Here is a 27,232-nt window from a genome sequence, read left to right on the forward strand (position 1 = left end):
CTATCAGCTTTCCAGGTGAAAAATGGTGGAAGACATATCTATTTCAGCAACAGAAATACAAATAAGATGAACAAATTTATTCCATTTCCTCCCGCATTAATCACTTTTTAGTGCTTAGCAGATATTAGCAGAAGGTATCTTTAAATCACTGCCACTGTTTGTTGGCTACCCTTATTTAGACATGTAGTCAAGAAAAAAATGAAAAATAGGTTGTAATGATATCCAATAAGTTAAAGATACTTTTACTACTAATGAGAATGATAAATGTTTAGGATTAACAGAGTACAACTAGAAGATACAATGCTTGCTTTTTGTTTGTTTGTTTTAAATTTAGATAAAATACAGCATATTGAATTGAGAATTCCCTCCTGCTTTGTTACTATGTGGTATGTTCATAAAGGAAACTTGAAAGAATATTTCTCTATCCATCTTCAACTCTTTCCATCCTCAACATCATTTCAGCATTTTAGCAATTATACAGTAATTTTCTGCATCAGTATTTTTGGTAGGATTCCAGGAAAATGTGTGCCCTCATAAGCAGAAACACAGTAATTGAAGTATTATTTTATATATATATATATATATATATATTTTTTTTTTTTTTTATTTGATGATAGAAAGCCCTTCTCCTTTTGGAGGTGTACTGTAAATCCCATAATCTCCTGAGAATATAATCTTGTGCAAATGTTACCATTTCATTTAAGCTACAAGAAACGCTACCTGTTTGTAGGACCCTTCAGAATCACTTCAAGTGAACTGAAGTTCATTTGGAATGAGAAAGGTTAAGGGTATAATCAAATGCATCTCACCTAATTATTCAGTTCTAAATATTGAGACAAACCCAGAAGTCATTTTTGGGTGAGATTAATTTGTCTAAACATCTGTCTGGTGCCCTAAACTTATATCAGTAAAGTCAATGGATTACAGATGTGATTCATTTCATTCCAGCAAAGATAGCTTAATGAATCACAATTTGGAAGTGCGTATTTTTGCTACTGATTTTGGAGAGAACTTAGTGTGTTATCTCTTATGTAACAATGGGGGAATACCACTCCATTTTAATCCTTCTATTGGTGCTCAAAGTAATGTAGTATATATTCATAGTTTAGAGATCTATACATAAGAAACACTTTGTAAATAGGATTTGCAAATGAGGTGTCCATGTAAAAAGAAATGTAAAAATAATGGTATTTATCATTTCCACGTTTCCACATTTCAATGTTTAAAGACTTCACATAAAACTGTACTGAATGCTGGCTAAAAATGCAGCAAGCATCTCTTTCCTTTGAAATTCAATAATAGACAAGAATGGAAGGGGGAAAAGTGAGTTGCCCAGTGTTATATAAAATTCATCAGCAGATAGAGAATAAAACCTAGCTATTTTGATACTACCTTGTACAGAACCATGTTACCCCTCAGAAAAACTTGAGGTAGAAATTACTGTATAAGTGGCAGTCACCATACGTACAGTTATCCTTTGTATGAGGAAGAAACTTCACTCTACCCACCTTTTTGTAAATATGAGGCTTTGGTTAGCTGTTTTGGTGATGGCAGCAAATGGGCCATCTCCAGTGAATAATACAGTTGATGACATATTTGCATCCCTAGAAGAAAAAAAAGACACACTTGAGTGTTTTTAGATATTTAAACTATTCCACCGGTGGAGGACTGTTTGGGAAATTATTATGGTGGTAGAATAAACTTCAGCATTTATTTTTTATTTTTTATTTTTATTTTTTAATGAAATAATGACTATCTGGATATTTGTGAGATTTTGAAACTTACATGCATTAAACTGCTTCTTGCCTACTTTCATTCTCACACCTTCTTGTAAGATCTCTAATGCTACAATTATATTGAAATAGATAGAAATAATTATTTTAATGAAAGTAAATAACTAATTTGTGCTTTTTGGTGCCACACTGAATTGTTTACAATACTGATTCTAAAATATATGGAACTAAAACTTAGAATGCAAAATTGATGAGGAACAAAATGAACCTTGGAATATCACAGTTTTGCAGTTTTGCAGGATGTAATTTCATTGCTATTTTACCTTTGTACCTAGAGAAGAAATGAAAATTAGATTCTTTCATGAAGAATCTAATGCTACCTTAGAAGTTAAGTTTCACCCCACAGATATGTTGAAATAAAAATAACAGAATAACCTCTTCTCAAGGAGAGGTTTAGACTGGGTATTAGAAGGAATTTCTTCACAGAGAGGCTGGTCAGGCATTGGAATGGGCTGCCCAGGGAAGCGGTGGAGTCCCTATCTTAAATACCCAGGGGTATTTAAGAAACATGTGGACATGACACTAAGGAGCATGATGGGACTTGGTAGGTCAGGTTGATTGTTTTATGTGGTGATCTTGAATGTCTTTTCCAACCTAAATGATTCTATGATTCTAAGATTTGTGGAATAAATCAAGGGTATTGTGTCTTCCACTGAACAGGTTAGTTCATTTGAATTAAGCTGTACTCCTAGATGCCCTTTTCTACAACAACGGCATTTTGAACACCAAAGATTCTGTGAACTATTGGTGAGACGAAGTGTTTTGATGTTTACAACCCATATCTAGATTTCGTTCATAGCTTATTCTGCCCCATATACTTTGTGATACTGCATATAGCCGGCTTGGAACATATACTCCCTGGCTCTAGAGGAAACCTGGGTAAAAAAAGACAGCTGAGGTCAAACTACATAATTGTTTTGGGGGTGACAGCCTACTTCCATCTGATCCTTTAGCCATAGATATTTCAGGAGTGAAAAGACAAACATTTGTGCAGGTTTAATACACAGGGAGCACCTATCAAGGCAGTATGACTTCAAGTGCACTCACTCTCCTGGGAAGTATGCAGTCTACTATTTGCCTGCAAATCTGCTGTGTGTGAAGAGTAAGATTAGGAATAGGAAAAAGGAGTTTTTCAATAGCCCTGATGTGCCACTAGGAAAACTGTATGACATGCTCTATGGAAAAAGTCACTCTGAGAAAACCTTTGATAATTACATTTGATTCATTTGTTTTCTTACTTTGACTTCCTGAAGTGCACACAGCTGGAGATTCCTAAATCTTATGTGACTGCAAAACCAAGCTGCTACTCTTTTAATTAAGTTATTGGTAAAATGAGTCTTAAGCATTTCTGTAAGTATAAAAAATCATAGAAATCATCCGCTTTTCCTGGAGTTTCTCAGATTAATAAGAACATGATAGTTTAGCAGGTCCAGAAACTCTGGACAACTCTAGACAGACATAGTGCCACAACTCTTTAATTTTCATTGATTCATGGCATCATTCAACACATAGATTAGGTGTACCCAAGATAAAGTATTTTGAAAAGATTACTTTTCCTAGAACTGATTAACATTCAAAATAGAACTAGTTTTCAAATGGAGGGAATGATAATAGCATATTATGAGAGCTTTTATCTCTAATCATCCAGACTCTTATCATTTCAAAAGGAAAAAGGATTAACATCATAGGCCAGATTCTAAAAGTAAGATGTATCTTGGCTTTTCACTGTGGGTCTTCTGTTATTGAAAATGATCTGTTAGAAATTTTGAAGGCTGTGACAGAAATGGCCTTTAAGAAGCTAATACAGGTGTTAAGTTCCTCATTTCATTCAACATGTTCACTAGCCAAAAGTCACAAAAGAATATTGGATAAATTTCTTACGCGCAGATCTACAACGTTATGTAAGGTTTCAGTTTCTAATTCTGTCTCAGATGTGTTCAGTAACAATAAGCACTATATTGACTGTTAGGAAAGATTCAGATAAAATGGTATATTTCAGAAAAACTATTCAGAATAAGGATAAGAGTGACATTTGTCCAATAAATACAATTCCTTTTACTAACTAAAAAAAAATCCACACACATTTAAAATAAAAATAAAAATATACCGATATATATATATTCATACATTTGTGATTCACATTTTGTAATTCATTGCTTAGTTTTCAGGCTGCAAGGATGTTTACAGTTTGTTTAATTTGTGTTTAAGCCACACAGCAGTGTTTTTGCTTTCTGCACTAATTTTATGACAAACAGGAGAACAACAAACACTAAAGAACAGTAGCAAATTACAAACAATGAACACATTCTTTGGCATAAAAAAAAAATAATAATAATTTAACATTGTCATCAGATACACATGAAGTGTAGGCTGAGCAAAAGATTCTTATTCAGGTTTCTCAGTTCCACCAATTAGTGCCTCTTGCACTCTGGACTCATTCTGAATATAGGTTAGGCAAATAATTCGCAAACATTTTGTAGATGAACACACAGGCATCACTCCACATTTGCTTATTTGGCACATATCACAAACATGACAGTCACATACTTGAAAAATAAAAGTAAAAGGATTCTGCTGTGTGATTTATCAGAATCTGTGTGGAACACTGCATCTTCTAGCTCAGCTACATAAATAGTCAGGATATGCTGCAGGACTCTCATTGTTTCCTTTTCATGAATTAAACAAGAAACGACACTAGAAAATGTATAACCAATTAACAGCAAAAGTAATTCATCCCAGATGAACTTTAGCCTCTTTCTCTGATAATGCAGGATTCTAGGTAGTTATTTCAGTATAGCAGCATGAGCTATAGCCTATCCAAGACCTGTTATTACAACCATCCATTTACTAACAAATACAGTGCCAGTTATATACAAATATGCTGCTACAGGGAGACTCAAAGGCAGAAATACATTGATGCTTAAAGGATTTCTATATACATATGATAATTTTATCCTATTCTGCAGGATTTGTAACAGAAAATGCACCCAAGATACCAGAATGTGATACAATGTCAGATTAAAAATACTATATATTTTTTAAACAATGGGTATAAACTAAACAATGGAATTAAAAAGAACTAATTAGGAAACTTAATAGGATTATTTATATATATATATATTTTTTTTTAACAAGTGTATTTGACTCTATTATACAGACAAGCTCTGAAATATATTGCCATAGAATAGTACGGAGACAAAAGAATTAGTAATTTTAAAAAGCTAATAGAAAATACCATGGAAGACAAAGTTCACTGAAGCCTATCAAATATTAAAATGTAAACTAAACCATTACACCACAAAATGACCAGTGTCCAGAAGTTACAGAGGAAAAGGAGGCAGGAGAAGGCAGGGAGAGAGGAAGAAGGCTACTGGCCATCATAACAGACAAAGTTATTTGCCTGGAAGAACATTTAGTCACACTCTGTATGTCCTTATATGCATGCATAAATTAGATAATTATATAGATAAATTAGATAATCAGGTAAATAATTAGATAATTAGGTAAAACAGATAATACATATTATAATCAGGATTTGTGCATGCAGGTATTTGATATGTATATAAATGCAGTACCTACCCAAAAGAAATAAAAATAAAACAGCACACATTCTCTTATCAGGTGATTAAAAATACTTTCAAACAACATTTAGTCATTTTTCTACATCTTCCTAACTGTGTGGTTTCTAAAACTGATTTATGAGACAGGCATTTGCAGGCTTCCTACTTTGGTTAGAGACCGTGATAAACTGCAAGATAGAATTTCATTTGGTTATTACTTGAGTGAGTGACATTCCCTAAAAACCTCAGCACTTTAGGAAAGACATATATTATTCAATGGATGGCAATGAAGTTTCATATAGTGTAAGTGAGGTCAGAATTCAGGCCATAAATTTTACCATAGTTGCAAAAATACAACACTTCTGCACTCGACCCTCCTCATCCCTTCCCCAGAAATTCAGCTGATCAGTAGTAATTGAAGCCAAATCAATTTTTTAAATCATATGCTTCCTTTCTCCCTCCATCCTCAACCACACCTGAAGAGAAATATAGTTTCCTAACTGAACAGCTAAGGTCTGATGGTAAGTATGAAATGTACTAGGAACCTAATTGCAGGATACCCAAGTGGTTATCTTGAATTTACTTGAGGTGAACATCAATATGATAGTGGAGCAGCCAAGGCTGCTGTTTTCTCCAGATTTAATCTGGAGCAATCCTCATAAAAAGTGAAGACATAAATGATGACATAAAATGATAAAAGACTAACAACTCCACATCAGTCTCACAGTGTTCTCCAACATATATGCTCACGCCTAAGCTAACATATTCAAAATTTGCAACACTGTGATGAATGCCATCAAAACAGGCACTGTGACACTTATAAATTTGTTGGTTGACCTCACAATTCATTTACCAGAGAAAAGTAGACTTGTTTGTTTGTTTTGCCTTTTTTTTTTTTTTGGTATTGACACCAGTAAAATGATGAGGGAAACACAAATACACAGACTCAGAAAAGCTTCAAACAACGTACAAAGACACTGAATATTCTGAATATTTTCACTCACCCTAATCCCAGCTGCTGGCAAACACTGTCTGAAATCTGCTCGTTCCAATCATCTGCACATGCCAGGTGCCATGTCTTCCCAATCCTGACTTGTACCAGCCCTTTGGTGCTTAAAGAACCATTAAGCAATCTCACTGTAGACCAAAATGGATAGAAGCATTTTAGGCAGGTGGTAAAAAAAAAAAAAAAAAAAAAAAAAAACAAAACACCATGAAACACAAACAATCCCCCCTCCACACAATGCAGTATTATTATTGCCAGCAAAGAAAAAAAGTAGTTAAGGTACATTACAGCAGTAATAAACTCAGTATGTAGAAGATGTATTCCCACAGGAAGTAAATGCTTTTTCCTTCTATATTTCTGTGACAGGACGTTTTCATAGCTTGTGTTTTGCAAGTCTCATTAACAGACAGTAAATAGTACATTTTCCATGTACTCTAACAACTATTTCTTCTTAGCCAGTACCATGCAATTTTGAACTACTGTGGTGAAGCTTTAGCTACATGATACTCAGTAACACTGACTAGAAGTAAGGTTAAAACCCGAGCTGACAGAAAAATTGGATTTTCCAGTTATAATCACTTTGAGAACTTTCTGTGTTTGCTTTCATTGCAGCTTAAGTTAAAATGATAACAATAATAATAATAAAAAAAAACTCTCTGAAAACCAGTAGTTCTATCAAAGTTTTTTTTTTTTTTTTTTTTTTTTAAACAAAACAAAACAAAACAAAAAAAAAAAAACAGAAAAAAATTGGAAACTCTTTATGTGGTAAAAAATCTTATGCTACTGTCATGGTGACTAAGGAAGCTGGAGCAGAAGGTCAACAGAATTCTGTCTATAACTCATAGGCTACAGCTGAACTTGAGACAGATAGCAGTTATTGCCAGCATGAAGCAGGGAAAGCAATATAATTCATTTGCAATTTACTGGTTGCTGAAATATAGTTTTCACGAAAATACTAGTTCTGCAGAAAACCTTTTTGCAACAAGTATTTCCATAAAAATTAACATTTATCCACTTTATTAAAAATAAATAAATAAATAAAAATTCCTCTTTGACATGCAGAGCACGTGAATGAAATAAGTGACAGTGGTTAAATTAATGGTAAACATCACTCATACAAAATTTTGGAGCAGTCTGTAAAATCTCAGAATTGCTTGCACTGTGAGATTTCTCCAAATCACTTTTGACACCTTTCCTGTCTTCTACTTTAACTATAATTCCTTTTCCTTTCTCCTCATCAGATCTACATTAATCTCCAAATACACTGCTGGTAAGCAGTAAGAGACTTAATGAGCACTCAAAAAGTGGTTAAGTGTAATGTCATATACTTTAGAATTTTTAAAGAAAGAGATAGCGTTAGGTTGGAGGTTGGACTCGATGACCTTGAGGTCTCTTCCAACCTAGAAAATTCTGTGATTCTGTGATTCTGTGATATCCTATGTCTTTTCTTTGGAGTCCCTGGGAAGTTTCATGAGTTGGAGTATTTGAAAATAGCAGCTTGTCTGGTCTAAAATTGTACATATGATAAGAAATTGAAATTGGTTTCAGGAAAATGAGCAAGTATTTTGGACACTGAAAAGACTCAATATGAGGGTGTCTAATTGAATTTGCATTTTATTTTAAAGGTTAGACTGATTCATCCAACTTTTGGATTAAATGGGTTTTTGGAAGCAATTCTCCCTATCCCTTAATGTGAGGTAATTGGTTATGAAGAAATAGACAATCTATGGCAAAATAAATCTTTGGGAAAATGTACATAATGTTAATTTAGGTGATGGTTACCTTGTTCACATCTTTAGCAATGGCAAAGAAGAAGCTGAAATGAATTTTATTTTGTGCATTTTTAAAGGCAGAATATGGTTGCAAAAAACAGTTAATTGCATTAATGTGGACACTGACACTGCTTTTTCAGACATTATATACATATACATCCATATAAAAGATGTTGAAATCAATGAGAACTGTCAGCCAGATATATCCAATGATACATCTGAACCCTATAAGTCTTTCTTAAAACAAAGGATGATGATATATTGAGCTTAGAAGTGTGCTTTTAACTTTCCCATTAATGTTTCATAATACATTGTCAGAACAGCACTTTTTCAGAAACAGCAATATGATTTCTGTGCTAGGCCCAATGTAGTTTTAACAACAGTTTTACACTGAAGTTGTTGCTTAGGGAACATTTTTTCCATGTTATGCAAAATGAAACCATATGTTGTACACCTAAATTTTGAAAAGAACCATTCTATGAGATGATTAAGCAATTGCAGCTATCAATTTTCTTGTAGGAACCTGCACATCCACTGAGAGCAATAGATATTACTTTTTCATTTGTGCCACACCTTCATCCTATGGCAATGCCAGCCATGAGTTGGAGTGCAGGCTTGCTGGGGGGTGCTCTGTGCCACTATTTGACAGTTTCTCATTTATACTGCTGTGAAACTGAAATTAATAACAGGAAAAAATACAAAATTTTGGAAATATGAAATGGATACAGAATGAAAACATGTAATGAGTTTTCATTTAATTTTGAGGTCACTGTAAATAGTCATATATTTAAGTACAAAGTAACTTCCTACCTTTCCTAGAGACTTACACAAGATTACACGCATTGTCTCAGAAATGTGACTTTACTTTTCTGTCCCTGACAAAGTCAGGTACTGCTGTGTAAATCTGCATGGCTTGCACACAGATGCCACAGTTTACACTAGATAAGGTTCTGTGTCTGTTTGCCTATGAAACTCCTATCAAATACTCATGCATTCCTTCTCTACGTATGAAATAAAACTTACTGCACTTCGCTTCATCAGAGCCATCTTCACACTGAGGTAGGTTATCACAAAGGTTATGCAATGGTATACACTCTCCACTACGACACTGATATTCCTCAAGTGTACACGCTCCTGAAGGAGAACATGAAATGAAAATGAAACCACAATTACTGGAATGGTAAAACTGTAAACATCAGTTTGGTGGAGATCATCCAGTTTACCTAAAAATAAAATTGGGTAGATAGTATACAGGATTTTTTCCTAATGCCTTCCTCTTATGATTCTTATGATTTCCCTTTACTTTCCCTTTTCTTTCCTTTCTTTTTTTTTTTTTTTTTTTTTTTTCAAAATAATTATGATTTTCAGATAAATAAAAGCTAATTAAGTATAAAATGTGGTATTACACCTTACAGTTTCTGCTAAAGTTAGCATTGCTCAGCTACTAGTGTTCTTCTGCTACACAAATGAATCTTTGGGGTGGATGAGAAAAATCAAATCCTGATTAAATCCTGTTGAAAGTGACTAATAGTCACTTTGGATGTTCAACACTTTCACAGAAGTTTAGTGGCTTTAAAGTGTGTCAAGTCAAATGTGCAAGTAAAGAGGCATTGACAGACAAGAGTTTCCTTTCAAAACCTAACTGGGAGGAAAGGGGAGACAAAAGTAATAGAAATGAATGAGGACAACATTCACAAAAATAGGATTAATCCACTTCAGTATCAGCTGTGTAAAAAATGGAGATCCTATATAGAGTAAATACAAAGCTGTAATCCTTGCTGTGTGGGGACCAGTGTATTTAATGGCACCATTTGTTATATCTTAAATCTTATTTAAGGCAAGACAGTTGCTCTCTTCCTAAATTTTGAATATCCATATAAAAAGATTAACTTATCAGCCAATATGGCCTGTTATCTAACATGGATGTAAAACAGTATGATTTCTGTAATTCCTGAATCAGATTTTCACACATTCACTGGCCACAACTGATGCCAGATTTTCCACAGAACTTAGTTCCTACTTCTACAGCTAGATGAAAATAAGATTTTCAAATATGCTTTTCTTATTATATTGCATATCATCAAAAAGTTTTTATTGTAAAATTATTCTTCCTTATGAAAATCTTAGTATCTCATGGAAAAATAAAATGTGAAGAAAAATCTTCTTTACTTACAAAATTTGCTTATTTACTTACAATATGATATCAGTCTGTGTTCTTTGGCTGCAAAGATCGTGATAACTTAACTCTTCTGCAATTGCCAGCCTTTTAACATATTTAACGAGACCTGGCAATGGGCACTTTGAGAACTCTGCCTTTATAAGCACAATAATTTATTTTACAACAAAACATGGGCAAAACTTAATCTTTACTGAACCAGTTAAAAAATAGTCATAGTGTTGTTGAGCTGAACAAATGTGATAGATAAGGAAGAAAAAGAAGCAGTAAAATGGTCATGTGCCCATATAAACCTGCCTGTCAGTCTTGCAGAAGGTGAGTTAATTACCAACAGTAAATCAATGGTTATGATTTATCAGATAATATATATATATATATACATATATCACTATTACTATATTATTATATCATGTTAATCTATAAAAAAGCTGACCTTCTGATATTAAAGGAAAGCAAAAGAGTGTAGATTCTTGTTGAATTTCTGCTCATTCAAGTGAATGAGACTTCACACATCTTTGAACACATACTGCTTCTCCATTCTCTCTTTTCTGTTGTCAGACTTCCATAAAGTAATACAAAGCCTTTCATTATTTTCAATAAGGTTTGACCTAGAGTTAGTGTAAGGATTTGTCCTGTTAAGCACATTGGTATTCCACATACTTTAGCATTTGGCTCCAGTTTACATGTTTTTTTAGATTGCTGTATTATGCAGGTGACAAGTCCAACTGCAGTTCCCAGCACAAACATGACTCTTTCAGCAGGAAATTGGCTGGGATCAGACACATTGCTGTCTAAACACGTAAAAGTAACTCTTCCCAAATCCTTCATACATTAAGGATAAAATTTTTAAAGCTGCAAGAAACACCATATTTCAAACTCTAATCTGAGTTACCATACACATTTTGTTTTTCTAGTGTGATTGGTAAGAAGTATTTTACAAATGCATTTGAGCACACATTAATGATACCACCAAATGAGTGACAAAATGATGTTCTTTTTCTAGAGTTTGTATAAATAATAGTTCATATTTGCCCTTTTAGGATTTAGATGGTTCACTGGTCAAAATACTGGGTCACTTTTTCCCATCCTATTGAACAGAGCTGCAGATGATACCAACATCAGCCAACTGGATACTTTGTAAAGTAACAAAAATGTCACATTTCCTGCTAGAAAACATAAAGTCATAAAGTGCAAATGAGTAACTGTTAATCTTTTTAACTTTTTGATATTTCTATTGATTAACGACTGAGAGTCACCTCCTACTCTCCACTTTTTCTCAAATGTATTTGACCTTTGGTATAACCTCTTAAAGACATGAGATTGTACACTGACCTAGATGATAACCAGTAGTGAAGTTTGCAAGAAATCCTTGCTTCGTTACAGTCGTGTCCGTAAAAAGGATTACCGTCATCTGGTTTGTTGTAGAGAAGACATCTGGCAATGGGCCTTGTCCTGTGTAGACAGCTATTCTCCAGGAGAACATGAATATAGGTTATTTTGATCTTATTTATTTCAAAATGTTTTAGAACTCAGTGCAAATATTGCTACCACATGAATACAGTTATTTCTTAAAGACTTACTGCTATCAGATTGTGATGCCCAAAGCTCAACCCCAAATTTGATATGTCAGTATAGAAAATTAAGTTTGATCAACACACGAATATTGTTCTGTTTCTGCGCATACATGAGCAGTCTTATTTATTGAGAAGTTAATTTCTATTGGATTGTATGGAAAGCCGTGTGTGTGCAAACATTTGGGAAACATGATGTCACATACTGTATGTTTTCTTGAGTTTTCCTGCTTATTTATAAGATGTATAAATCTGAAGAAATGTAAAAGAAAGAGAGAATTGATTTCCTTTACATCAGATCAATCAGTTTGCTCCAGTGGCCTAATTGCATTCATTTTACCCAGCAGTTTTACTTGCCCAAAAGTGAAGAATTTGGTCCTCTGCCATCTCTGACTTCAACTATATCATAAATATATTCCACATCAAAAACCTGAAAATGAAGTTGAATGTTCTTCCCTATTTCGGCATTTAAGTACCATACACCTAGAAAACAATAACACACAAACACAAAAACTGACTTAATGGTTGTCACATTTTCTGAATCATTTTCACATTGAAGGAAAAAAAAATAATCTCTGTTAAAATATTCAGAATTACCCACGAGACTCAGAAGTCTACATTTCAACTTTAGAAGTGACATAAGCTGTCCAGATCTAAAATCCCATTTACTCTGATTTTCTAAAATGCTTTTGAAAATTATATTTATTTTTCTAAGACATAGACAATTGTGTTTATTATCATTCATGGTGCCTGCTTGTTTCCCTGCAATAAGAAAGGTAATTGTTTTGTAACTGTGAAAACATGACAGCCTTGTCACTTAAGCCCTATGCTATTGGATAGTAAAATAATTTCTATAACCATTCACAGAAACCTGTCTTTCAAATTAGATCTCTTTTTACAGAAGAAACATTTGCCTCTGTTTAAACCACCTTTATTATATTTTTTCTAAGTGACTGTGGGTACTATGGAAATCTTGCAAAGAAAGTTAAAAGTAACAAACAACACAAAACGCTTTTTCTCTCATCATAGAATGAAAATTATTTTCCTACTAGTAACAATCATGTCTGGGAACTTGTGAAATTAATACGTGGAAATAAGAGCCATATCTCAAGTGGGACAGAAACACAAAATAAGTTTTGCTATTAACATCGCAGCACAATTCTCCTGTTAAAGGTAAAGTAATAAATAATTGAAATTTAATTAAGAAGCAACAGCAAAATTCTCTTCCTTGCTTAATCCATCAACAGCACACAGCATATACCACCTTGAAACATCATAAATCTCATTTTTTATTCACCTTTGCAAGCTGTAGCTTCATCCAAATCAAGTAACACTAATTAATGCTGTCTTTTCACTGGTACGTTAAGAAATATTCAATAAAGATAATCCCTTGCAAAATACATGCATATATAATTTCAACTTTAAAAGGTTTAAAAGGGTTATTTAACAAAAAGCTGATGACCAAGCCACTAACCCAACAAATATGTTGAGGTGAAATGCTAAAAGTGGACTTTCAACATCTTCTCATGTGTATTGATATGAAAATATCTGACATAAAAGGCATAATGTATCTGGCCTGACTGAAACCACTTCAAGGGATTGTGCTTATCAACACCAATTTTTAATCAACTGGCATAAGAATCCCTAGCTTCTGCTAAGCATCATATAGATAGACTTCAATTAAAAGAGCCCAAAGTATTTAGCTTGGATCTTTTTTTTTTTCTTTTTCTTGACAACATTTGAAAGCATATTTAAAACCTTTATCCAACTAAACTTTTCATGAAGACTTAGAAAAGAATGACTTACATGATGCTTGATTAGGATAATAGTTTGGAAAGTTTTTAGAGCTGAACGTACTGTTTGGCTCCCAGAGTTCAACTGGTCCTCCACAGTCACCTGAAAAAGAAAACATTTCAAAACATAATTCATCTATTACTTTATTTCTACAATCATCTGTCTACAAAGATAATATAGAAAAAGTAATTTTATGAAGAAGATATTCACTCTAACTGTAAGGGGCCAGCTGTATTCCTATTGTTATAAAGCTTGAACAATGAACTGTGATAAGCCACCACTCCACTTCCTTTGGGGAAGGAAGGTGTGGAAGAGCTTTACTGTCCTTATCAGCTGCAGTGGCAGACTTGCAATTCATGCCATCGGTCAGCTGTAGGTCAGACAATGCTGATTATGAAGTGCTAGTGCCGAGGTGCACAACTGCATTCACAATGGTGTTATGAGAAGTCTACCCCACATAGGCAGGAAAGGATATTATTTGTTTCATTTGGTAATTACTGGTCTTCAAGCTGCACACATGACAGAAAATGTGAAGAAAACTGTATAATTTAATAGTGTATTAACATAAAAGCTAGAAAACATCTGTATAAGACAGGAAGCCTCCCCATCCCCCAAACATAAGCATTCATGCATTTAGCATGCCTTGCTTATTATCTAATTGATTTTCTTGAAGCACTGGCAGAGATACTAAAGCCCATTTTGTCATCTAGAAAATAAACTTTGTAGCAAGACCATATGAATCTACAATGGAAACCATTAGAATTTACCTGAAAACTTATTGGTAGCAAATTTTTTAGTTGAAAAGCATTCAAAAAATTATAAAAAAAAATGTCAGGTGGAGTTTTCACCATTTTGCAGTTCATCTTGGCTAAGAAATAAAGAGCAGTTTATTTTCTCATTCCATAAACTTATAAAATGTATTTAAAACAAACAAACAAACAAACAAAAACCACTATTGTTATTATTGCAATAACTATTGTTTAACTCATCAATTAAATATGAGACTTTCAAATTAAGCTTTTATGCAAGGAGGTTTGAAACCCATATATTTCAAAACAAGTATGTCTACTAGCATATCTACTATTCTCCCCCTTCAGGGAAATGTGATATTGTTGATGTGAAAAATCTTTGAACTTCTATAATGATAAATGGAATAAAAATTTCCACTACAATTTCAGAATATAAATTCATGAAGATGAGCTGCAGATTTTGAAAGGAGGGAACTTAGAAAAACACTAAAGAGGTCTGATCAGGTACTCAGACTTTTCCAAACATACTCTAATGCAGTATGTGAAGGCATCAGAACTGTGTGTGAATACATCTATAAAGTGATGTTATATATTGTTAATGAGCTAGGAAACACTAACTAGCACACCTAGTATTTGTATATTTAATGAGAGAATTGTGAAAGGGTCAATGCTTTCAAAAATTTAAGACTTTAATTTTTTTAATTTCCAGTTTAAGTCTATATTGAAAAGCCAGATGACATCTTCGATGCTTGGCCTGAAAAGATACCTTAATAGTTATCTAGATATATGACAACAACAAAATTGGCACTTACAATGTCTGCCTTGATAAATATGACTTTTTACTCTAATGACAGCAAAACAATGTACAAAAGCTTGTATATATTCTGAAACAGAACATCAAAAGACTGATTACAGCGAGATTATTTTCCTATTATGCAATGTTTTTAGAAAAATGGGTCTCAACGTGAGCAAATTACTCAATGTGAGTATTTTAAGAGCTTATACTGTCATTTTGAATTCATCAGGAGTCAAAAAGCTTTTAGTTAAATCTTTTTAAATAGTAAAAGTAGCCATTTGTTCTTTCCCCAAAACAACAGCTCCAATAAAAAAAATCCTAAACATGTACTTGCACTCAGATATATAAACATAACGTTTTATATAAAAGCAGGTAATTTAGATATGCATATGCACACATATGCACACACACAATTAACTGTGCTGTATATACTCAATACTCTCTTTCAATTTATAGTACAAAAAGGTGGTTTACATCCAGAATATATCAGCTTCATATCCCCAAATTTTACTACATGTTAAGAAATGTTATTTATGTTACTTCAGCTATACCATTGGAAAGAAATCTGTTTTACCAATTCTGTTGTTCTCTAATACTTTTTTCAGAAAAAAAAACACTGCTCTTATTTCCATTATTATTATTATTATTATTTATTATATTATTTCAATTTCCAAGAAACAGAAGTAAAGATAGAAGAATTCTACCATTTGTTTTTCTTGTTTTATTCCTTTAATTAAACATGATTTTGTCAACATGGTATTTGGTTAAACATTACCCCCCTATTGGTTTACATTTTGTATTTTGGTATGTCTGTCAGAATTTTACACTGTGAGTCTCTAGTATTCTAGAGACTTCTTTATATACAAGTCTTACTGAGGTTGTCCATTGAATTCTACTGGGAACAAGTTCCACTAAATACATGAAAGATTTGAACTTTCTCATTACAGCATTATTTTATTTTATTTTATTTTATTTTATTTTATTTTATTTTATTTTATTTTATTTTATTTTATTTTATTTTATTTTATTTATTTTTATATTTTATTTTATTTTATTTATTTTTATATTTTATTTATTTCATTTTATTTTGCTTTGTTTTATTTTATTTATTTATTTTTTAAATCAAACCTGTCAGGATAGATTCAACTCTCTGAAAGGCAAAGGAACTGTTTAAAATAACACAATATCACTAAAAAGTGTATTACGTTTCAGATATATGGGTTACAGTGACAACTAACTTCTGTCAGTTCCATTAACAACAAATAAAACTTACATTGGCTTTGTTATGGAATATTAATGCACATAGAAATAGGCACAGAACTATTGCAAACATGGACAAAGAATTCTTAGCCAGATTCATCTTATGACATTAGCAGAGCAAAACCAAATTTCTTAATGGCTGAACTTCAGCAACTTATGATGAAATCTGATTTGGTGTTGGCTACATGTAAGACATCAGTAATGATCTGTTCTTTTTTGTCTTGCATGGAAAAGCACGGAAAGCAATTGATTTTGTTCATGGAAAAATATTTTTAAAATTTCTTGTAATCTTTAAAGATAAGTTTATATGGAGTAATTCTGGATTGTATTCCAGATGCTCATTAGAGAACCAAAAAAAAAACAATCACCACTAATAACCTCAGTCATTTCATGAAGGATAATGAAGGATTTTCTCAACACTGTAGACAATGATATATGATCTTTACAGAAAAACAAACAAACAAACAAACAAACAAAACAAACAAAAAATCACTCTGGCTTTGACCAAAACCTTACTTTATATTAACATACACATCTAAAGGATGGAATATACACTGCAATTTCCACACTGTGATTTGTGTTAATAGACAAGTTATGAATGAATAAGAAGATTAAAGCAATCCTTACTTTAGATGAAAGTGTAAGCTGACAGTCTCGTGTAAATGACAAAAGCAAATCCAGCTCCCCTACCCCATGCCCCGACAAAAAAAATCAGACTTTTCAATGAGCTTCTGTGGCACTGTGAATGATGCAAATGCCTCTCACTGAAGCTCTAGGTCTAGCAAAGGAAATGAGCTCAATGTAAAATCTTTCATCTCTTGTTTATAGATGTGACATTTGTAGTGAAACTGTCAGTGTTAGTAAACTTGCACCATATCCATCAAAGTAATATCAGACTTCTTTGAAGATGATTGATAATATCCACATTTTTCAGCAGGTTGCAGACAGCATATATGTATCATGTCTCAATGAGGTAAGAGTGCAACCAAGTCCATTTTTACACAGGAACTGCCTAGCCTGTACTTTTGTATCATATTGAAGGATAACACAGATTCTCCCTAATTCATTTTATACAGATTTATACAGCACGTGACCACTTCATTTTTTGAATATTTAAATTTTCTCACAATACTTTGGGTTAAGATCTACAATTTGAAAGCTTTGGTGTTTCAACAGCAGAACTCAGCTACTACTTACTACAGAGACTTTCTGCCACTAATCATTTGCCTGAAGTTAACTTCCAAGGTGTGTTTACTCAGACCCCATGAAAAAGGACTGGAGGTGGCAGCTCATCTCCTCACACACCAGAACTGCTAACTCCATCTTTTTTGTTTTCCTATTCAGATTTTTTTCAGAGCAAATATTGTTCTATTTTTCTTTTTGAATGTAATCAGATATAGTATGGAAAACAATATGGCCAAATACATTTTGAAAATAACTCATTCATTTTGAGCCTTGTTCCAGATAATACTTCCATTTTGGGTATCTGGCATTCATACAGATTTTGCTCCATTCTAAAAACCATTCTGACACTATTATTGTTTCATTCCCCTAAATATGAGATTTTTCATTGTGTATGTATTCTCAGAGCTCAGTGAACATATAACTATTGAGACATCTGATGTCTCAATTATTATGTGTTTTTGCTAACTCTTATCCCACTCCTGTATTGTTTATAATTTTAAATATAGAAGTTATAATCCTCCTTCTCTTTTTAACTCCCTCCTCTTTACTGGATTCCTGGAGGCTTTTACTAATTTACTAATAACAGATTTTAGAAACAAATTATGAATTCTTTACTTATGTACTGGGTCTAGGCCCAGTATTTTCCCAGATGGGAAAGTAAATTTCCCCACAGCAACCCATATAGTGCTCCGCTCTGCACTTGTGGATGGAACAACACTGGTATCACACCATTTTTATCTATTTATGAACAGAGCTGGCACAGCCTTCAGATTTCCTCCAACCCTCCCCAAAGATTGGGGTGGGCAAGTGGTGGGGAGCATCACTATGGCAGCTGACCTAAACTGACCAAAGGGATATTCCACAGCATGTGATGTCACAATCAGCAATAAAACATGGGAAAGGGGAAAGAGAAGAGTGGGCTCTCATTATGAAAATGTTTGACCTCTCAAAAAAACTGCTACACATATTTAGGACCAATTTCACAGTTCGTAGCAGAACATTGCTTGCTGATGGGAAACAGAGAATAATTGTTTTCTCTCTTTGCTTCTGCGTTTCCTTTACCTTTTTCTTTTAGTGTAATTAAACTGTCCTTAGCTCAACCCATGAGCACCCTCCCTTTTTTTTTCTTTTTTCTTTTTTTTCATTGTATTTTCTCCCCCGTCCCGTTCCCCCCCCCCCCTTTTTTTTTTTTTTTTTTTTTTGAGGTGACAAAGTGTGAGAGCAATGTGATAGAGTTTAGCTGCCCATCATTGTTAAATGACCACAACTTCTCTCTCACTCTTCAAGTTTTGGAAGACAATGTACAGGGAGCTTAAGATGTGAAACTACCAGTACTTTTGCTATGAATGAAGCCATGGACAGGGAATATGATCCCTAACATATTATCCTGAAGTTAATTTTATACTTCTGAGTAGGTAATTTCATAAAGCTGAATGGGTTTTATTGCAAATCTTGAATCACTCAAAACCAAACACAATAATAGGGAATGACAATGAACAGTAGTATTTACTTACTGGGACCTGAAGGAGTAGTAATAACAACTGGAAATGCGGTTGGTTCTACATAATTACTTTCGTTACATTTTCCCTTTGTCAGGCCAACATCATCCAAGGCAATATCACTTGGACCATTTTTTTTAATGGCATCAATGATAACCTGAAATTCATTAAACAAACAAACAAACAAACAAACAACAACAACAAAAAAAAAAAAACAAAAAAACAAAAAAAACAAAAAAACAGAACGTTATAACTTAATGAAACATCTTCCAGCCTCCTATACCGAACCATTTAGTCTTCTTTCTCAAATGTTCTTATTTCCACTGTAATCTACACTGGTGCTATACTCAGAGGAGAGCATCAGGGATGAGACAGGACTTCCTAGAACACAAAAGCTATGCAAACTGAACAGATCATTCTTAGGAATGCACTAATTTCTTATAAATGACGAACATAATTTAAAATTATTCAAGAATTTTACTTTTTTATATAAATACATGTAATTTTTAACACACAACATTCTGTATCACTTATCTGTCCAGCCCTTCTGATCTAATGGCATATCTCCATGTACAACTGCAATTTATCATCTGATGGCTTGTTAATGTGTTTTAATATTTAAGGCAATCCTGCTACCAAGGAATTTGTGCTGGCATAAATCTTGATGACTTTCAATTATTAAGTGTAAGTATATAGCATGTGTAAGTAAACTATTACAATTAAGTATAATTCTCTTCTTGATATCTCATAACACACATTTCCTGGAAATGTGATGCACCCCAGTCAAAGATGTATTCACTTTCTCAGATGGTAAATGCACCTTTCTGGCAGTGCTTTTGCATCAATGAAAACTAGCATAAAAATACAAGCCAAACAAAATACCTATAAAAATAAATTTAAAGCTGTGGATCATTAGAATAAAACTTTGATGTCAATTAAACTAAAATAATTATATGAAAGACTAATAGTTTAACAAACCTTAAAATCAGATGTTTCATTTAAAGTTACTTGTCCGTAATTCCAGTAGTTTCCATAGTTTCCTTCTTTCTCGAAAATTATCTTTTCTACACCTTGTTCATCACTTATGCTAACACTTAAACGGTAAACATTAGGACTGTACATGTAATACCTAGAGGGGCAAGAACAATGTTTTCTATTACTATACTGCAGTGAAATTTCATGAAAAAATATCAAGCTTTTTATTTTTTAAACAGTTTTATGAAATTGGAACTAAACTTTAGTGAGCATGAAAACAAAATGAAACATTTTATACAATTAAAACTGGAAGCTTTGCTTGCTCTTTTGCTGTATCTTCTCTGTAGGCCTAGTTAAGCTTCACAACAAAAACATTTCAGGGATGTATTTCTGTACAGAAATAAATGCTGGTTGCAGAATGTAAAAGGAAACTAAAGCTAATTGCAAGACAAATCTATAATGGAGTAAAAATGTCTGGAATCAAGATTGGCCATGGAAATCCAAACAGACATGGTTTGTATGATTAGCACACTGACTTGCATTAATATATATGAAAGAAAAATATTTTGTTTTATTCTTAAGCAAAGTATGTGTTTAGGAATGATTTAATCTGCAGAGGTTACAAAACAATACCAAAAGCTTAGACAAGATGGATCTGAAGAGACCAAAGGCAAACTCTGAATCCGGACTCTCTCTTCTCTGTATCCAAGTCCTATGGGTGTTGAAATATAAAATCCTGCAAAATAATGAGCACATTTTAGTCAGTAGAACTATTTTTTTGTTGTTGTTTTGTTTTTGTTTTTGTTTGTTTGTTTGTTTGTTTGTTTTTCCTTTTTTGATGAGGACAAGTTTTTGTGTTTAAAAATGGTATCAGTAATATCAAGCACAGATTTAATGACTTGGAGGATTCCTGACAAAATAGAAGTGAACAATGATCCTGAGTTATATTGATCAGTCAAGAACATTAAAGCGAGCTTCTAAGCTTGTCAGATGGTCCTCAGATTTAGACATGAAATCAGAAACTAGCCCTTCTGAAGTCAGTGGGAGATCCACCTTTTCTTCAGTAATGTCAGGAATTTACCTGAGTGATTTCTGGTTAGTTTATAAAAATGTCTTCTTGTTTGACATTGCTTGTAGATTTGCAGTAGAATTTCCTGACATGCTATAATTTTTATCCACATAATACGGGGTGTGTGTTGGGGAGTGAGATTACATTAATTAATATTAATATTAATATTAATACATTAATATTTTTTAACAAGGGGAAGCAATATAAACAAGAAAGGACATTATTTGTTTATCTTTTAATCCTTTTCTGAATTTTTATTTTTTTTCCTGCTGAGAATCTGGACTTCTTGCTGCCAAACAGAAATGTGAGGACAGAGGACAGGCTACAGATATTCCATTATGGTTTGTCACAGGAAAAGTAAATTAAGCATAGTTAAGTTCTAAAAGAAAATTCTTGCTTTGCTGAAATCTTGTCTGTAATCTTAGATTTTATTATATCTATTTATGAACCTATATACCTAATATCTACATATGCAAATATTATACACATCGAATTTACATTAAGTATAATTAGGTAATGCACACTATATTATATTCTTTTATTTACACTTCTAGATTAACTAGCTTTTTCACATAGAAAGTTCGAGTACATGAAAAAAAAAAAAAGTCTGAAATGGTATTTTTCCGTGTTGTTTTAGAGAAGCACACATTAAAAGATACATGGTGTCTAGCTTTAAGATGAGGATGGCATTCATTTTAGAGCCAATGTGACAGGTCCCTGTTTTTGTTTCATTCATTCATCCTGAGAATTCAGAATAAATGTAGGAAATTTTGTCCAGTAATGAATGTGCAGTAATGAATTTCCTTTGGCACTTTCACTGTCAGAATATTTATTATATTGCCTGTATTATTTTGGTATGAAGTGTAATACTGTACAACACAGCTGTGGAGAAAGCAAAATGAGGTATAAGCTTAATTTGAAATGAAATAAATATTTTCTAGTGGAGGTCTACAGTATTACAGAGGTTTAGTCTTCAGGCCTTGAGGTCTTTTAAGTATGTATTAACTCTCCTGCTATTCAAGAGTAGTGAAACAATACTACAGTGTCTAATACTACAGTGTCTATATAATACCATACCAAATTAACATTGCAGTTTGCAGTTTTACTTCAAATGCAGGTAATAGAAATATGAATATTCAACATAAAGGTAACAATACATACAGTAACATTATTTGTGTCATCTTAGATCTAGCACAGTTAAACATATCTAGAATAGACTAGCATTTTCAAAACAGCTAGAAATCACTGTCAAGAGTTTTATTAAGTAAATTTTACTTTTTTTTTTTTTAATTTAATTTATACTCTAGGAGTTGAGAGGGAAGACAAAACAGTGTTCTGAAGATTATTTAGAAAATGTTTATTTATTCAGAGAGAATAATTTGTATGCAATAACATACTGAACAATATTTTTATTTTCCCATGAGTAACTTTTGCCAGAATAATTTGCACTTTTTACAGTTATTTGTCACTGCATATGTTATTTGTCTTGCATAGAATATATATGGTCATTGTGAAATTCAAATTTTCTTAACTAGTTTTAATTGGACTGACAAATCAGCTGAGACAGATTCTGTGTTTTTTCTGTTGAACAAGAAAAAACTTTTGGAGCCAGGTTCTTGGAAAACCATTCAACATACACATTCAAAATCTGATTCCTAATCAGTATCACCTGCTGAATTAAAATCCACGCATGATATGACTGCTCTTCCAATTAAGTTACTTTGCTATAACTGTTGGTCATGTGTTTGTGTTCTGCATGTGTGTGCTGATAATTAGTATTCTTGCAGTGCGATTGTAACTGGGGTCACAGGTACCCTATGTACATTTCAGGTCAATCAATTTTACATTAATATAAATATAAATATAAATATATATATATATATATATATATTGATTTTGAGTGGTAGATCGGGATGAAAAAGAAGTAATTTCAGTAAAAACTACTTTTTTTTTTTCCCCCCCTTAGGCAAATGGATAAGTCACTTTGAATAGAGTCCAAACTCCTCAATACTTCACACTTCAATGAATGTATATATTCCTTTGTTTCTTCTTTTACTTTTGGTGTATTTATATAAGATGATAATCAGTTGCATAAAATTTTTTGTACAGTAGTCCAGATTAATTTTTATGGCAGATAAAATTACATCCTGATAATACCACTATGAAGAAAACAGCTTACAGTGATATAACTATAGCATCTTTTTCTTTAATCTGCAAGCAATTTATTTTTGATCTTACCTGACATGTTGCCAAATGTATGATCAAAATCAGGACCACTCATAAGGGGAAAAGTAGGGCCCTGAACTCTCTCCCATTCTGAATCATCATCTGAATCTTGCCTCCAATAACAAAAGCCATCTTCAAAAGTGCAATAGACTTTCTCATAATCTGTGAATAAGAACCTCTAGTATATAAAAATGACAAAGACATTAAGTATTTTCTCAGAATTTCATAAGAATTAGTGACAGTGTACATTTTTAAAATGTTTTTGGAAACTGGAGCCCATGGTGAGTCATTTTGCTCTTCTAAGCAACTCAAATAAATGTGTCATTTGTGCTGTAAACAATGCATCACTAAGGTGGCTTGACTTGCTTTTGTACTTATTCATCAAACTTCTTTCTTGATCCTTCACCAGTAAGTGGTGGGAAAATGAGAAAGTAAGAGAGCCTTGAATCGCAGTTCAGCCCGTAACAAGGATTTCCACGTGACAAGAATTTGTTGGCATTCTGAATCTTTTCTTCAGCAGAACATCCTTCCTAGTCACGTGTCCCATCCATATCCTCAAAATGTAGCAGCTGAAGCAGCCTTCACTTGCCAAATCTGCCTCAAAATTTTTTCTTGACTACTGAAGAATACCAGAGCATGAGTCACATTGCTGCATTTTGTTGTCACTGTAGATTTACTGGATTTCATTTTATATATATATATTTTTTTGTCATGTCTAGTCACCGAAGCAGGTATTTTTCTGAATGGTAATTTGGTAATTTTACCACTTGGGACTGCTATTTGTGGCAATTAATTAGATTATTAGAAACTCTGGAGAACAGGTATGACCTGGAGATCACAGAATAGTGATCAACATTGGTGATCCCACAGTGTTCATCAGTGAACAAACTGATAGTGAGGAATCTGAAGGCCATCTGATATCGCCAGAGTTTTACTCTTTTATTTTAACAGCACAGTCTTTGTAAGGCATTACCCTATTATCAGATCTAGGCCTGTAGGGCTGTGGACAGTCCTAGTGAAATCAATGATATGATCTTTAAAATAGGATGAAATTTCTCAATGTGGAGCAAATTAAGGGACTAAGGCCAGAAAATACTGCTTCCCTGTTCATCTCCATTTTATCAAACTGAAAATATAGTTTCACCAAGCATTCTAGAAAACAAGCAAACAAAAAAGAACACTTACTGTTTAGCTCATTTGCATTAAATGCAGTATACGTTGCATTAAAGCCATTGTAATTTTCAGAATAATCAGATATAAACTCAGCTGTAGCCTCATGAGAAAAAATGTATACTGTCTCAGCATTAGACCCTGAGAGAGAAGCTGAAAACAAGCAGAATAAAATAGTCAGAGAAAAAAAAAAATCACATGTGCCTTAATATCTCCAGTGCTGTTATAAAAACACACTGGATTAGTCTTTTGAGTCTTAAAGAATGCTGTCTCCTTTGTACTGTGATCCTGTCTATAAGGCCTTTGAAACACTGAAGCCATTCAGAAGTGGTGGAGTCACCATCCCTGGAAGTCTTCAAAAGACGTTTAGATGTAGAGCTTAGGGAAATGGTTTAGTGGGGACTGTTAGCGTTAGGTCAGAGGTTGGACTCGATGATCTTGAGGTCTCTTCCAACCTAGAAAATTCTGTGATTCTGTGATTCTGTGATCTGCCATATAATTATTTTGCATATCCTATCTCACTTATCTGTCAATATGGATATCAGCTAGTGGAGAAACATCTTTTATATTACACTGTGATTATATTTTTATTTTGTTATAAAATACCAATATATTCAAAACTATAATCTTCTTATTCATGCTTATTATGCTGCAAAATTTCTTGAGGTTTACAGATATGCATGCTGAAACTCTAGAATAACAATACTAAGTGTTTTTATTATATGTACTTATTATCTTACATAATTACTATATATGTTTAAGGAATTTCATGGACTAAAGAAATTTTAAATTACTGTAAAATTGTTTTATTTACTTAAATGTAGAGTCTGCTGGAAATGTACCTTAGAATGTTTTAGGCAACACACCGAAGGACAGTGTTTAACATTGTCTTTACTTCTTTGCAGTATCACCAGTCACCCCTACAGCAATCTTTCAAAATACGCAAGTTAATGGTTCCTACAGAGAATATTATTGAAGCACTCTCTCACATGGAAATTTAAATCCCAAAGGGGTATTATATTCAGAGCAGTACTGGAGGGGTAAAATTTCTCCATTTTGTATTTCAGGTGTCTTTTACTATTCTATATTTCCAATCTCTACCTGTTTCCAAAAATAGGAATATACAATAAAGATCTTTCTGAGTTAGAAATATTCCTTATCTAGATATTTATCTCCAAGTATGTGCATTCCACCTGTGATGGAATTCAGCTGGACAGACTGAGTCATGAAAAATGGCAAGAATCCCAGTTTTTCAGAATAGAATATAGACGCAGTAACGTCATACATATAATAAATTGCAGTACCATAGCACTTCTTCAGCTTCAGTTTAAATGCCTTAATTTTATTTCACTGTGTGCAATGTTAAAGGATCTTCTGACAGCGTATATCCAATGAAACATAAACCCAGAAAGACCATGGCACTGTTCAAGTTATCACGATTGTTCAAATAAGACCTGTAGTTCAAATAAGACCTGTAAAAATATTGTGATTTTTTATATATAGGTAAGCATACTTCTGGTTATTTCATAAGAGTATTTAATATATATATCAAGATCAATTGTCTAATGGAAAACTGTATACAGATGCATTCTTTCACTTAAACATACACACATAGTTGTTTGTTTTTTGTTTTTTTGTTTTTTGTTTTTTTTTTTCCAATTTTTACCACTTATTTTTACCACTCAAATGTTATTAATGAAAAACCAGTATCAACTGAAAAATAACCTTACCTCTTAAAGTCTTGTTTTGTCCTATACCTTCAAAAATATCTAGACTGTCTGCAAATTGTTGTGTATCAAAAGAAGTGAAGTTCAGTTTAATCGACAACCCTTGAGGCACTCTAAGATAACAGGAAAATAAACCAGAAGAAAATAAATTAAGAGCCATGTTCTCCAGTAATCTTGTTGTTGTTGTTGTTATTGTTGTTGTTGGTTGTTTGTTTTTGATTGTAGTAAATTCATTGTGTGCTTGAACAACATTCAGTTCAGAAGCAAACTGAAATTATATCAATCAATATTATTAATCAAGATTAGTTATTTGGCTAACTTTTAGTTTGTGAAATTACTGATGGAATAGGGAATTAACTATCTGTAACAGTAGAACTACTCCTTTACTCATTGGAGTCACGTATATTCTAGGAACCCAATTTTATTAAGATCTAGAATATGCTATTCAGTTGGACAGTCTTTTTTTTTTTCTCTGTGGATCATTAATTTCAAATCTCTTAGTGCATGTTATTGACAGATGATAACATCTAACTGCTCAAGCAGAATTCACCAAGTCAGAGAAGTGGTATAATGGTATCAATATGTGTATCAAGATCTGTCTTCCAAAAGTAAAAACAAACAAACAAACAAACAAAACAACAACAACAACAACAAAAAAAGCACCTAAGTTTTTGACAGTTACTGAGTCCATATAGATACCTACTCAGTACAATGCCTCTTGCCACTACATCAGCCTTTGAAGCAAAATTAACAGCTCAGAAGGCAGTAGTTCACTTGAGACAAAATTATTTATTATGTTCAAATTCTGTAACACCATGAACTGAGAAACAAGTCAGGCATAAAACACACTAACTATATTTTAACATCATCTGTGGCCTGTAATTATTGGTGAATGGTACTGTCG

The 27,232-nt window shown here is 32.9% G+C and overlaps 1 protein-coding gene across 5 annotated transcripts in view; it reads right to left on the bottom strand.

Annotated features, from left to right (window-relative positions):
* Positions 1-27,232, bottom strand: part of TMPRSS15 (transmembrane serine protease 15) — a 56,279-nt gene that overhangs the window by 9,747 nt on the left and 19,300 nt on the right. For all 5 annotated transcript variants that reach the window (XM_084532831.1, XM_084532830.1, XM_084532828.1 and 2 more), the window contains 12 exons: positions 26,332-26,441; positions 24,617-24,754; positions 23,444-23,593; positions 20,770-20,872; positions 20,140-20,290; positions 19,177-19,318; positions 13,685-13,774; positions 12,236-12,361; positions 11,640-11,771; positions 9,155-9,265; positions 6,358-6,490; positions 1,509-1,604 (listed from right to left, as the gene is read on the bottom strand). In XM_084532831.1, the coding sequence (XP_084388957.1) occupies positions 1,509-1,604; positions 6,358-6,490; positions 9,155-9,265; positions 11,640-11,771; positions 12,236-12,361; positions 13,685-13,774; positions 19,177-19,318; positions 20,140-20,290; positions 20,770-20,872; positions 23,444-23,593; positions 24,617-24,754; positions 26,332-26,441 (1,482 nt within the window). The remainder of the gene's footprint in view (positions 1-1,508; positions 1,605-6,357; positions 6,491-9,154; positions 9,266-11,639; positions 11,772-12,235; positions 12,362-13,684; positions 13,775-19,176; positions 19,319-20,139; positions 20,291-20,769; positions 20,873-23,443; positions 23,594-24,616; positions 24,755-26,331; positions 26,442-27,232) is intronic.

This window comes from Aythya ferina, assembly GCF_964211825.1.
Source record: "Aythya ferina genome assembly, chromosome: 1".
NCBI classification, from domain to species: Eukaryota; Metazoa; Chordata; class Aves; order Anseriformes; family Anatidae; genus Aythya; species Aythya ferina.